At 38.3% G+C, this 13,305-nt stretch overlaps 1 protein-coding gene across 1 annotated transcript; it reads right to left on the minus strand.

Annotated features, from left to right (window-relative positions):
• Positions 1 to 1,031: 1,031 nt before the first annotated feature.
• On the minus strand, positions 1,032 to 10,147 carry LOC119072662 (ubiquitin-protein ligase E3C). Its single transcript, XM_037177920.1, has 12 exons — positions 9,886 to 10,147; positions 9,459 to 9,808; positions 4,736 to 4,873; positions 3,789 to 4,663; positions 3,602 to 3,726; positions 3,217 to 3,533; positions 2,974 to 3,154; positions 2,776 to 2,905; positions 2,610 to 2,716; positions 2,407 to 2,551; positions 1,641 to 2,340; positions 1,032 to 1,522 (listed from the first exon to the last, which is right to left on the minus strand). Exons 2-12 carry the CDS (start codon positions 9,789 to 9,791, stop codon positions 1,355 to 1,357), a joined length of 3,219 nt encoding a protein of 1,072 aa, XP_037033815.1. The 5' UTR covers positions 9,792 to 9,808; positions 9,886 to 10,147; the 3' UTR covers positions 1,032 to 1,354.
• Between the last annotated feature and the right edge of the window lie 3,158 nt (positions 10,148 to 13,305).

Here is a 13,305-nt window from a genome sequence, read left to right on the forward strand (position 1 = left end):
AGTTAAAATTGCAATGCTACTATGAACAAACCAACACCAGGCAAATCAATTATTATTTGTTATCTGGTAACCAATCGCTCATGGCAGACATTGCAATTTGAAAGTTTGGTAGTTGTTGGTAGTGGGACCCCCAAAATATTTAGCAGCAAAGATGTTTCTTACTCGAGAGACGCACACCGACTGACGAAATTACTCTGCCTGCTTGCCTATTTATAACTCAAATATTTGGTAGTTGACTACCTCGGTGGTAAATTGCAATGCTACTATGAGCAAACCAACACCAGGCAAATAAATTATTATTTGTTATCTGGTAACCGATCGCTCATAGCAGACATTGCAATTTGGTAGTTGTTGGTAGTTAGACCCCCAAACTATATGGCAGCAAAGATGTTTCTTACTCGAGAGACGCACACCGACTGACGAAATTATTCGGCCTGCTGGTCTATTTATAAATCGAGTATTTGGTAGTTGACTACCAAAGTGGTAGTTGACTGACTACCAAAGTGGTAGTTGACTGACTACCAAAGTGGTAGTTGACTGACTACCAAAGTGGTAGTTGACTGACTACCAAAGTGGTAGTTGACTACCAAAGTGGTAGTTGACTACCAACATGGTAGTTGACTAATACGGATGTTGTAGATATGATTACTGTTTGAGAGTTGCACACCGACTGATGAAATTAATCGGCTTGCTTGCCTATTTATAATTCCAAAATTTGGTAGTTGAATACCAAAATGGTACTTGAATGAGTACCAAGCAAGTAGTAAACAGAAATTGAAAAAAAATGAAAAAAGACCTCACCAGGCTTCAGCCGGTCTATTCTTGTCATTATTTATTCCTGCTGGACCGACAAGATTTCTCATTTCCCGATATCCTGGATACCAAGGATACCCATTATTTGCACACGTGTGAAGAGCACAGACAATTTTTTGGTGACATGAGAGATATCGAATGAAAAACACGTTGAACGATTTGAATGGTCGAGACAAGCACCGTCAGTAATTTTTCGAATCAAATGAAATCCAAAAATGTAAAAATTTTTCCGCTTTATTTCAATCTCTATTGATCTTTATAAATGTATTGGGGTGGCCTCGGAGGTGGCAAAATTAAACATTAAACTGAATCCGGAAAATGAACATTCTCCACAACAATTATCGCTAATATCACTCATAGTACTCCATACGAGAGGGGGTGGTTCGATTGATACACACTTACACACACACAAACACAGAGCAAAAGACTAACGTAAAACGAAAAATAGTTTTATCGGTAGAGCGGTTGGCTTAACCGAAGATAATAATTTTTTTTGTATTTTTTGATTCGATCCAACCAATTGATGGACTCACAATAATATCTAACTCAATTCGAATCCAGAACCACTCTGTATGGCGTACAATAGCTTCTCTTTAAGTATTTCCGAAGAGTTGAACGCTGGTAGCTTCAATAGATTCATACACGTTGATGCCGAGGGCAGTCGATCAGTGTCGCCGGAATTTTGAATGCAAAAAGGTGGATCCAGATCCTAGAAAAAGAAATGCGAAGTGTTTCAGCGTATGCGTATCTCTTACATTCCGTTGGATTGACTGGCTCAACCGTTTGATTAACTAGTCAAAACAATTCGAGATTTGTTTCTCTCTTACCTTGAATCCTAGCAACGGTGGCCTCGAACACGACGTAACGAATTTCAACAATTGACGCTTTTGAATGTCATCAAAATGCTCCACAACATCCCAAAACAGCTTAATTGTCTTATGTTCCGGATCATAGTCACCACCATATCTCGTATATTTTCTCAGATCGTCGATATCAACCGGAATTTCTGCGCCAGAAATTAGCACCTGAAACTCCTTGTTACTGAACATGTACAGCCATTCGACAGTCACCACATTGGCCAATCCCCGCCGGAAGGCTGCACATTGTTGTTTGATCTGTCGATTCAATTTGTAGTCGGCCATCAGGCGAATGTATTCCATTCGATTCGATGAATTCACCGTGATGTCTGCACCATTCGGTTTCAATTCAACCACTTCCGTTTCGCCCAGTTCATTCGAAACGACCGTAAAGTCTAATCCCAGATCAGCTACGTCGCCATCGTATGCTTTCAGCGACATTAAATTTCGATGCAATTCAGGATCTAGAGAGGCTAATTGATGGACGTCAACGTCTGAATGCTTTCCGGCCAATTTTGATAGGAAAAATTCGGCCAGCGGTAATTCTACCAATAGATTTTCGTAGATTGCTTTCCCGAGCATGCGTCCAATGAAGTAGTAATGCTTCTGAAAGTTTTCCACAATTTTGGCAACGCTTGGATTGGGATACAATTTATTGTCGGTTGTGATCCTAAAAGAGAAACGAAGAACAGAAGTCAGTGATGCTACACAACAAACACGGTCGCCGCCGTCCTACATAAAGAAGCCTCTGTTTGGATCGAATGCCGTTTTTATCAGTTCCGACAAAAATTCCCTAAAAACACCGCCACCATCGATGCCCACCTCTTCCAGTCCAATGTTGTTGATCATTTGAACGCGAAAACGGGGTCTAACATCCGGCTCTGAAAACGAGAAACTCAATTTGATGTGTAACTTTTCGCAACTACGCAAATCACAAACCGTTTTCCGTTCTTAATTTGTCGTAAGCGTCTTCGTAGATGTGTGATCGTCGTACCGTTAAGTAAATAGCTGGTCCTTGAAGGAATGCCTGCGAGTCACCTTGCGCTCTGTACAAAATCGATAGTTCGTGACGTCGTTCAAACAAAACCTAACATTCTTACTGTACCTTAATTTGTCGGCGGACAGTAATCCCTGAAGGATGCCAACCCTAGCGTTGAAGGGAACGACAAATGGTATTTCCCGCAAAATTGTTATCGAACGGATCTGCTTGGTAGACAATGGTGGACCGCCACTTTCTAAAATTATTGACAAATTTTCCGTTAAATGCAAACTAATTGGATGATGGACACACGAGCGCACTCACCAAAGTCTTCTTTTGTGAAATCTTTGATCGGTTGAAACGGTCTGGGTCCACGTCGTCCCCGCGATAAATGTAAATCTTTATCTAACGGTAGATTCAAACTTTGCACAGTCCAATGATTGTCCGGACAAAATCCTCGCCTCAAATCACGAGTGTGCAGCTGTCTCAGCAACGATACACAAACCTGTAGATCACAAGAAAAATGTGCTGAATTCGCTGCGACGTCTCGTCATTTCGTCCCGTTACCTTCAGCAAATGTGGCCACATGGTTTTGTTGAATTGATCGTCCGCTTGACTAGGGTTTAGCTTCAGAATTGCACGGTAGTTTTCGTGAAAGGTGGATCGGGTCTCAGGAAATGCCAAATCCACTAGTCCAAGGGAAATGTCTTTCAACGTTGTACTCACGGGGATTATTTCGGCTAATGTGAACGGCATAATTTTGCTAACAGTTCCCGGGAGAGCGTCCTGGCAGAATTCGCCATCGTGTAGTGTGGATATTAGACGGCCGAAGATCGTACAAAAGGTGGCTAGGATCGGTATAACGGAGTCGATGTCTTTTTGGGCTGCAAAGGGGTTTTTATCAGATAAAATTGGCATGCAATTTGGCGCATATCAAATTTGTGCAACGTACGAATGTGAATTCCCCTTGACAGGAGATTTAATGGTGAAGAGAATCCTAATTGACTCGATTGCGACGTCAGCATGTACCACAATCTCCGAATAAATTTTGGTTTAAACGTAAGCATTGATAAGAACCTGCAAAGAAAATCAGAAATCAAATTTCACGAAAGAAAGCGAATCCTGTGCACCGAGCTAACCTATTATCAAAGGCACCAATCTGATGATACATCATGATATGATGAGCAATTTTGCATATGCAGTGCAAAATCGGTGGTTCGTTCAGGAAAAACTCTTCGATATTTTCGATGATCAGACGCGAACGACTCGGATCGTTCAGCATCGCCAGAACGTCCAGTAAAATTTCGATTTCCTGCACCGACACCGAGTCCATAATCTGGGTGCTATTGTCATCCGAATCCGAGTCACTTGAATCGTCATTTTTGAAAACGGCAGGCCCAGTTCGACGGGGCAACCGATTGATCGTTGACGACATCGATGCAATGATTTTGATGTAATTGGTCAGGTGTTCAACACTGTTCAATTTGTCCTGATGCAATCGATCAAGTTTCAGTAGAGCATTCAGCAGGTAACTTGTTGTCATCGACACGTTGCTTTGCTGTGTGCTCGATGTGTCGGTCATGTCATCCATGTCGACACATTCGATGGTTTCAGCAAGATATTTGATCAGAAATATAAACGGGAATGTCGGATTATTGGCCAGCGACGGAATGACAAAATATTTGATTGGATCGCTGAATTCGGCTGACATGACGGATTCGATAAACGACAGTATGATCTGTTTACTGCACCCGTTGAGAGAATTGACCAATTTCAATGGTTGCATGATCATTTGGTACAGCGTCTCTGATAAAGCGTTCGGCGGTGATACAATGGGCTCGTAAAGCGGTGGAACTTTCTCATCGATCATTTGTCGAACCAGCTTGAAGTAGTTCCGTCTCACCAGATAGGTGAAAACACTCTCTAAGAAGCCACCGACGACGGCTTTGTCATTCAAATGTTTTGAGAGTTGCTCCTCTGACGTAAATATTTCCAGCATCCTAAACGGAATCGACTGCAATAAGAGCGTGTTGATGTTAGTGATTTAAAAGATGAGAAACCGAAATAATCGACAGAATAGACTTACAGGAGGAAGACTTTGCACGCAAATTTGTTGCGTACACAGAAACAACAGTTTCTTTGTACGATATAGCCATAATGATTCAGCGATTGCATTGGTAAGCAAGAGGTTTGGATTTTTAATGAGAAATTGACTTAGGAATATCTGAAAACATAAAAAAATGGAACTCGTTGAATGAATGAACGAACGCTAATTCCATGTTCTGTAAGTGAGTAGAATTCATCGTCACAGTTTTGCTCATGCGGTCGTCGTTGAATGTGATCATCGTTTGCATACTTTATCGATGCACTGAGCATTGTGTAAGGATCAAGACGAGGAATCGTAACTCACAAGGATTTTTTTTACTTTCGAGTCTGGAGGAATCATTTTCTGAAGATTTTCCACAGAATCTTAGCCGCCAAGGGTATCTGGAGATTTGTTGGGGGTGAGAACTAAAAAATTGTAACGGGTCGTTCATAAAGTACGTCACGCTGAAAGATGAGACAAAGCACCGAAATTGCATACGAAAATCATCTTTTGTCTCATGTTATAGCGTGACTTACTTTTTGAATTATTTCCAACTAGGTCCAGGTTTAAAATTGCTCTTTTAATCAAATTTCATCTGTTTTCGACGGTCTAAACGATAAAACTCGGGATAAAAATGAAAAGTCACACTTTTGTGTGTTTGTTGACCTCGACTTCGACCTCGACTCTGGTAAACAAAATTCACCTACTTTTTATCCCTTGTTATGTAATAGTAACTCTACCTTTCATCTTTTTATCCCTAGTCAGGGCCTTTTATAAGAGTTTCGCACTGGGGGGGATTTCGATTTGGGGGCCCCCATTTTTTCCGTGAAGGGGCCCTATATTTTTATTGTGAAGGGCCTTCTTTGAAAAATTAGACAAGTTTCAAATTTGAGAACTTTAGTGACTAGGGTACTGTCAGGTGCCGCTTAATGTTGCATGTATAGTGTGTGTTTTAGCTGCAGAACATACTATGATTTCACAATCTTTTCAATATTTTCTATATTAATTCCTGGAACACTAAGGATGGATCATCTATCCGAAAAAGCTTTATTAAGTTTCCATAGGAGGATATGGACAACTCAGTCAAACTTTCGCGATTTAATGGCGTTTTCAAAAGAGTTATTGTCAGTTCTTCGGCCCTTACTTGTTTTTTGGCAGTTATTTTACGAGTTACAGGGAGAGAAAAGTGTACCGAACATGTTTTCTGTTTTGCCATTTGTTTTGGTTTGTAAATCTGATTCCACAAAAAATTTATTTAACAAATGAAAATCTAGATTGTTTATTTTATTCATCCTTGTTTTGTGTGCGTGTCTAATCAAAATTCAAACAAGGCATCAGAACAGTCGGAGCGTTTGCTACGACTGAGCCCCGTACGACCCGTAAACCTATTTAGCCTGAAACCATTATACGTCCATAGCCCTAATAAGCCCGTAACCCTTATTCGTCCGATATCAAAATGCTTCCGTAACCTTATTGCGTACTTGACATCATTGTCTATTTTTGCAAATTGTAAACTGTAAGCGTTCATCTTTAAAATTGCGCTTAGCGCAATTACAAAAGCCCGTACGAAGTACTTCTCAAGTATAAAACAAAAGTTTACGATGTAATTTTAGGAATCCGAATTTACAACTTTTTTTTATCAATTTTCTTTCGGTATTGAATTATCTGTCAAACGAAACAAAAAGTAGCAAAATCTGATGAAATATACTCGATTTATGTGCAAAAAACACTTAGGGCCTTAGTTCAAGGGCCCAAATTTGAAACTTTTTTCGCCACGTTCTTTTCTGTATTATATTACCTTCCATAGAAAACTAAATCTAGCAAAATCGGATGAGATTTACTCGATTTATGTGCAAAAAATACTTAGGGTCGAGTAGCGGCCTTAGTCCAAGGGCCCAAATTTGAAACTTTTTTAGCCACGTTCTTTTCGGTATTCAATTACCTTCCATAGAAAACTAAATCTAGCAAAATCGGATGAGATTTACTCGATTCATGTGCAAAAAACACTTAGGGCCGAGTAGCGGCCTTAGTCCAAGGGCCCAAATTTGAAACTTTTTTTGCCATCATTCTATTCGGCATTCAATTATCTCTCAAATGAAACAAAAACTAGCAAAATCGGATGAGATTTATTCGATTTATGTGCAAAAACTACTTAGGGTCGAGTAACGACCTTTGAGCCATCCCAACAAGCCCACATTGCATCTTACCCAAAAACAATGTTCAGCAACTTTGTTCTACTCGTCAATACCTTTCATTTGATATATCACAAGCAGGTATTGCGTGCGTATTTCGGTAGATATAGGCGAAAGACTGAAAAACACCTATAGGGCCCTAGCTCTGGAAGGGCCGGCCCTACCATGCCCATTTTCGAACTTGACCTTACTTTTGTCGATACCAATCGGGAAAAAAAGAATTTTGAAAAAAGGTTGTGATTTACTCTAGCTAGAGGGGTCACGGACGGACGGACGGACGGACGGACGGACGGACGGACGGACGGACGGACGGACGGACGGACGGACGGACATTTTTTTTATTGCGGATTTGTCATCTATGAACATAACCAAATGCTTTGCCCTTACTGGCTGCTTCCAATTCGACATGTTACAAACGGCATATTAATCTTATAAGCCCCCAGTACTTCGTACGGGGCTAAAAATTCAAATCTTCACTTGTTCAACGAACTTTTCTTGGAATCAATCACAAACCACAAAACTTTCAAATGAGAAAATATGCTGAATTTCACCTTTGTCTCCCTGTAAGTAGATCCAACGCAATCTTATTTTTACTAGTTACTGGGAGGAGGGTGATCAGAAATCCGAATAGGCATTTATGAGACGAAAAAATAGAATTGTAAAATTTTCCTAATAATTCCAATAATCCTCGACTTTTTGGGCTTCCGTTAAAATTCTAAAAGAACAATGAACATAAAGTCACCATTTCAGCGACAAATCGATTAACTTTTCTTAGTTCTATTATTCCGATTCTATTTTAAAAATCTTCTATGGTCGAGTAGCCAGACTTTAGGTCACTCAATAGACCTTAGATTGGAAACTATCCAATTTTCATAAGCTTTTCCTTTCCTCATTAAAATTTTAGTTACCTTTTTATTTACATTTTGTGAATCTAAACTCTTTAACCATCGAATTCTTAAGGACGAACTGAAGAAGCCACAACAACCACTTAACTAACGTGGAACAAAAAAAGAGAGCCGAATAACATTTACTCAAATTCTCTTAACATACGGACGAAAGTTTTATTGTGATACTTCGCAGTTGACTAATAATGAGCTGCCGCGCAGCGATTTTTTTAAAGAATAACAACTTCTTATAATTTTAGTAACTGAGTGTAAGTGAGAGACTGTGGAGTATTTTTTAAAAGTGGGGGGCACCGGGGGGGATTTATAAAAAGTGGGGGGGATTCAGGTGGGCCTGGGTGGGATTTTTCACACGCGCTTGTTCCTTATAAAAGGCCCTGTCCCTAGTTATGTAAAATACAAAGATTAAAAGTCTCGTTTTCGTGTGTTCATTGACCTCGGCTTCGCGTCGGATCAACAAAATTCACACGAAAACTCTACTTTTAATCTTTGTTTTTTACGTAACTAGTGATAAAAAGATGAAAAGTAGAGTTCTCGAGTGAATTTTGTTGATTTGAGGCGAAGCCGAGGTCAATAAACACACGAAAACTAGACTTTTCATCATTTTATCCAAGTTATGCAATGGATTTTCCTTTACTAGGGAGGGAAAATGGGCTTTCCGTCCCTAGGGAAAAGTCTTTCCATCCTTTGTGGAAAACGTCATACTACACTCGGGAAATAATTTGACATTTCGTATCACGATAAGTAAAAGTACATCGGGCTAAAGTCCTCGTACCCTACTCATTCGGATACGATGATTCCTTCCCTTGTATAGTAATATACTATTACATGCTTTTGAAACCTAAACCAATTTCCTTGTTTTCCCTAGGTGTGTAATAAACTACTTTCGACCCTAGGGCAAAGGCATGTAAATGAATATTACAATTACACTGAACTCATCTTGGTGTGAAAAATGTACCTTTCCATCTACCCTCTGAAATAATTTTTTTTTCGACGCATCCACCCTAAATTAAACAGACCCTGTGAATTGAGTCCTTTGACTTCCTCTTCAGCTCTTTAAGTCAGATATGAGTACATTCATTCAACACTAATTTTCTCAGAGGACACTTAAAACGGTAGAGACTGACCATTTTTAGTTGGTTGAATTATGAATGATCAACCCTGTATTAAAAAGGAACGCCTCCGATCGAGGTGAAACAAAAACCCAATGGACTAGAAGATGAGTAGGTACGACATTACATACTATTGTCGTATGAATGTGCATTTAAATTAAACCGCGAGCGTAATAATGCCATCTTGTGAAGCAATGGCTTCTGACATTCACAACAGGAATAACCTCTAAATGTCTTATTACTGGGCAAATATTCGATAATTTCTTTCGAAGAAGGAAATTCAAAGGATTGTGCAAGTGTCGGCTATCTATGATTGGAAAAGTTATCTCTCAGTGTTGAGATCACTTATGACTTACAGTTCATAAACGAACTAATTCACGAAATCCTTCCTTCATACTCATCATCCGACCTGTACAAGGTTATGCCCTCAACATTTCTTTAACAAAACGTTCAACAACACCCAAAATCTGTACGCTATCGATCATCATAATATCAATTTTCACAAAATAACACTCACCAGTCTTTCACCATCTCGCTGGTTTTTGTAATAGTAGAAGAACAAAATGCGTTTCAACAAAAATTCCAACTGATCCTTGTTCTGGATTTGCTGTGACATAAAATCATCGAAAATTTGTCGCTGCTCCTGTTTGATTCGTTGACGCAATATGAAACTACGTGCGTACGACTGTATAACAGTGGCACCATTGTTTTGTTTCCGAACCTCAGCTCGTTTCTGACGTTCTTGTTGCGATTTCTTAATCAATGTTTCGCGATTTAGATCACTATTTTGAGACGAACCACCAAAACTTTGGATGGGAATTCGACGATAACTCCCATCGAAATCGAACATTGTGCTGAATAAAGTGTCTGGTTGAATTATGAAAGGAAAGAAAAATTACTTAGTCATTGCGTAGACGATGATAGATATATCTCGGTAGTCTTACTGTCAATAAGAAATTATTTTTTTTAAACCAGCAAAACTGTCTCAAGGTAAATTCATTCGCTCGAATTACTTATACTCCCTTCCAACAGCTACCCGATATCATTACACTGTTGAGTGGTCGATTAACGAATAAAGGCGATATTTTGATTGATAAATAAAAATTTTGTTGCGAAAGTTCTTCGATTTCCAAAATGATAATCTTAAATAACACATTCGATGTAATTTTTGTAATGTCACTTGTTTCTTGTTATGGAAACTTTCTTCTTCTTCGATTCGGGCAATTTCAGCATATGCTTTGTTATTCGCTAAATTCAATCCATGTGGCCAGTGTCGTGGTTTGTCGCGCAAAACGAACGTTACATTTGAATTAGTACTGAATGTTGTGACAGTATATGGATAGTAATTTGGAGCCTTAACAGTACATAAATGAGAATGACTTCAGGCGCATAAGGGATCGCAAAATTTTGTAATTTTCTGCATTTATAAGTATACCATATACCACTCACACATCTCAATTCATACGAACTTCAAAGAGATATTGACAGGTCTTGTCAAAAATTCTTTCAGTCATTTGACATACTGCTATTAGAGAACTTTAGCAAATCACACAATAATGACAAAACCAATAATTTCCAACAATAACGAAAACGATATTGACACGGAAAAATTTTATCATTGTGAATGAGGCGGGATGGGCAAATATGTTCACAAATCACGGTGTGTTATGTGGTGGCAGAATTCAAACTTCTTTCATTTTGTGTTGAAAATTTTTGAATCCGATTGATTTGACATTTTCAAATGAAAGTCACACAGAAGATATAAGCGTTTCACGTGACCAGCGTTGTGCGTTGACAATAAGTGAATTTCGAATTTTGATAAATAAATTCTAGTTTTAGTCTTCACAAGTTGTCAAGGATTTACTTTGAATTAGCACTTCCAACTTGGGAGAACTTATAAATGTAAAATTGAATCCTTGTGAAATAAAATCGCTGATTTAGCCTATCGGTTTAATCAATGGGAATTTTTGAAAAAAAAAAGAAAGACAAACGAGAGGAAACAGCACCAGTCTTCAGTTTTAGGACGTGTGCTGAGAAAATCACTTTCCTGTTGAGGTAGAAACAACGATTTATGCACAGGACAACTGAAATAGACAAATGCCCAAATGAATCAAGACTCGAATTTATGCTCCAGTAGATCATGTAATCCAGTATAGCTCCAGCAATCCAGTATATTTGAGTTTATTCGAGTATATCCCATCCGCTATATTGTGTATAAATGTGTTGACAGAATCGTCATATCGTTGATTGTTTATTTAATTTAGAATTTTTGTCTACAACGTGTGTCTCTGAACATACATAGATTTATTGAAATCTGTAGACTAGAACATTCTGAAGCTAGTGGAAATGAGATGGAAAAATTAGCTTTCCTTTTAACGACACAATTTAGAGAACAAGTTGTGCTGTGGTGAGCATAACCTCACAAACAGCACGTCCCTGTACCATCCAAATAGACACGTTGTAGACAAAAATTCTAAATTTTGTAAGTTGACTCAAAATTTCTAGTTGTAAGACAATTATTATTGAGAGTCAAAAATTGCGCAACCAATCAGAGGATGCGATTTTATATTTGTCTATAGTGGTTTATGAAACAGCAGCATGAGACAAATATAAAATCGCACCCTCTGATTGGTTGCGCAATTTTTGACTCTCAATAATAATTGTCTTACAACTGGAAATTTTTAGCCATAAACACGAAATTAAATAGTGAGGATTGTCCACATAACAGATTTTTATGTCAGTACACCCGCTACTCGTAAAATTCACCAGCAGTCAAAATGAGCTATCAATAGAAAGCTTAGATAATGTAAGTTACAACTAGCATATTAGGTTCACATTAAGCGTCATCAGTACCAGCCCAGACCTGTCAAAAGTTCACACAGATTTTGAAAATTTTTGTTGTACATTTTTTCCAACATCTATCAATGAATCTAATCAAACTAGGCATGCCCCGAAAGTATTTGAACTCAGCTTTCCAATGAGCCCACTCTCACCCGGAACGATCGTTTATAGCGGCAAAAAATTAGGTTAAAAAACACCCTTTTTCCAACTTCGGATATCTTCAACCAGGAACCAAGTGTAGCTCGAGACTGTGTGATGCCTGTTTTGTGGTCTACTGGCCATGTGTATATTCATCCCAGACGAAATTATAGCACTTTTTCACTGCTTAATAGCAGTGAAATAATTTTCACCTAGGTTTAGATAAATATTTTAAAGATGAATATCTGCTGTTAAGAAAGCTGTCCGGTGCACAAATTATATTTTTCTACTTCAATTTAATTTCTTTTAAAGTACTTCAGAAGAATTTTGAATTCTGCCACCACATAACACACCATGATTTGTGAACACATTTACCCATCTCGCTCCATTCACAATGATAAAATTTTTCCGTGTCAATATCGTTTTCGTTATTGTTGGAAATTATTGGTTTTGTCATTATTGTGTGATTTGCTAAAGTTCTCTATTGTGTCTTCTATTCTGTTCTCTATTGTGGCAAACAAACTATCTGAAAAAATCAAATTAGGAGGCAAAACAAGTTTTAGAAACTTGACAAATGAAACAAAAATTAGTTATATGCAAGATACACATATGGCCCTAGTAGCGGCCTTAGTCCAAGGACCCAAATTTAAAAAATTTTCAACAACATTCTATTCGGCCTTCAATTCCAAATGAATAAGGCTAATAGGTTTGTTCCAAATAACTGTAAACACGAACTTTGACAACAAGAACGACAACGATTTCATCAACAGAGATAAACATAACCTAAACGTCAACTTTCTTTAAAATTTTCGTCAACCTGAAAGTTGAGGTTATGTTGCCTTCTGTGGATGAAATTTGACATTTCGAAACGACCTCGGAACAAACCTATACAACAAAAGGTGAACAAATAAGTAGTGATATATATTGTTGGGGAGGCCACGCAGATCAGATACACTGGTGACACATAGTAGATGAATTCTCAAACTTGACAACTTCTTAGTAGGTGAATTCTTTTTTGTGTTTTCCAGCGTATCTAATAAAATGGCGGTTTGCGTCTCCTCCTCAACCAGGTAGATAAACCAAGTTGTTCCAGCAGTCTTTAGCCTTACGAAGTAGTAGATTCAGTAAGAAATAATTGGAGGTTGTTTGCTAAGGAGAGTATTGACTAATGTCATACTAACTGTGGGAATAGCTATACGTTTCTAAAAAGACATAAACATTAGTGACAGTGGTTTGGTTAAAAGTCTGAAATTTGAAAGAGACACAAATTGAGTTACTTATTAGCTTGGTAAATTAGCCCTTTTTGGACTTCCATAACATCCAGTATCGCTTCGGCGGTTGCCGTCCATCATATATAAGTACTTAAGTCCGTATTACACGAAAGT

This window comes from Bradysia coprophila, assembly GCF_014529535.1.
Source record: "Bradysia coprophila strain Holo2 chromosome IV unlocalized genomic scaffold, BU_Bcop_v1 contig_84, whole genome shotgun sequence".
Taxonomy (NCBI): Eukaryota; Metazoa; Arthropoda; class Insecta; order Diptera; family Sciaridae; genus Bradysia; species Bradysia coprophila.

Excerpts from the sequence above, each read along its gene's own strand:
- LOC119072662 (XM_037177920.1), bottom strand. The coding sequence starts at position 9,791 with ATGTTCGATTTCGATGGGAGTTATCGTCGAATTCCCATCCAAAGTTTT. Across the intron at positions 4,664-4,735 it reads GCGTGCAAAGTCTTCCTCCT|TCGATTCCGTTTAGGATGCT; the intron begins GTAAGTCTATTC and ends CTCTTATTGCAG. Across the intron at positions 1,523-1,640 it reads CACCGTTGCTAGGATTCAAG|GATCTGGATCCACCTTTTTG; the intron begins GTAAGAGAGAAA and ends TTCTTTTTCTAG.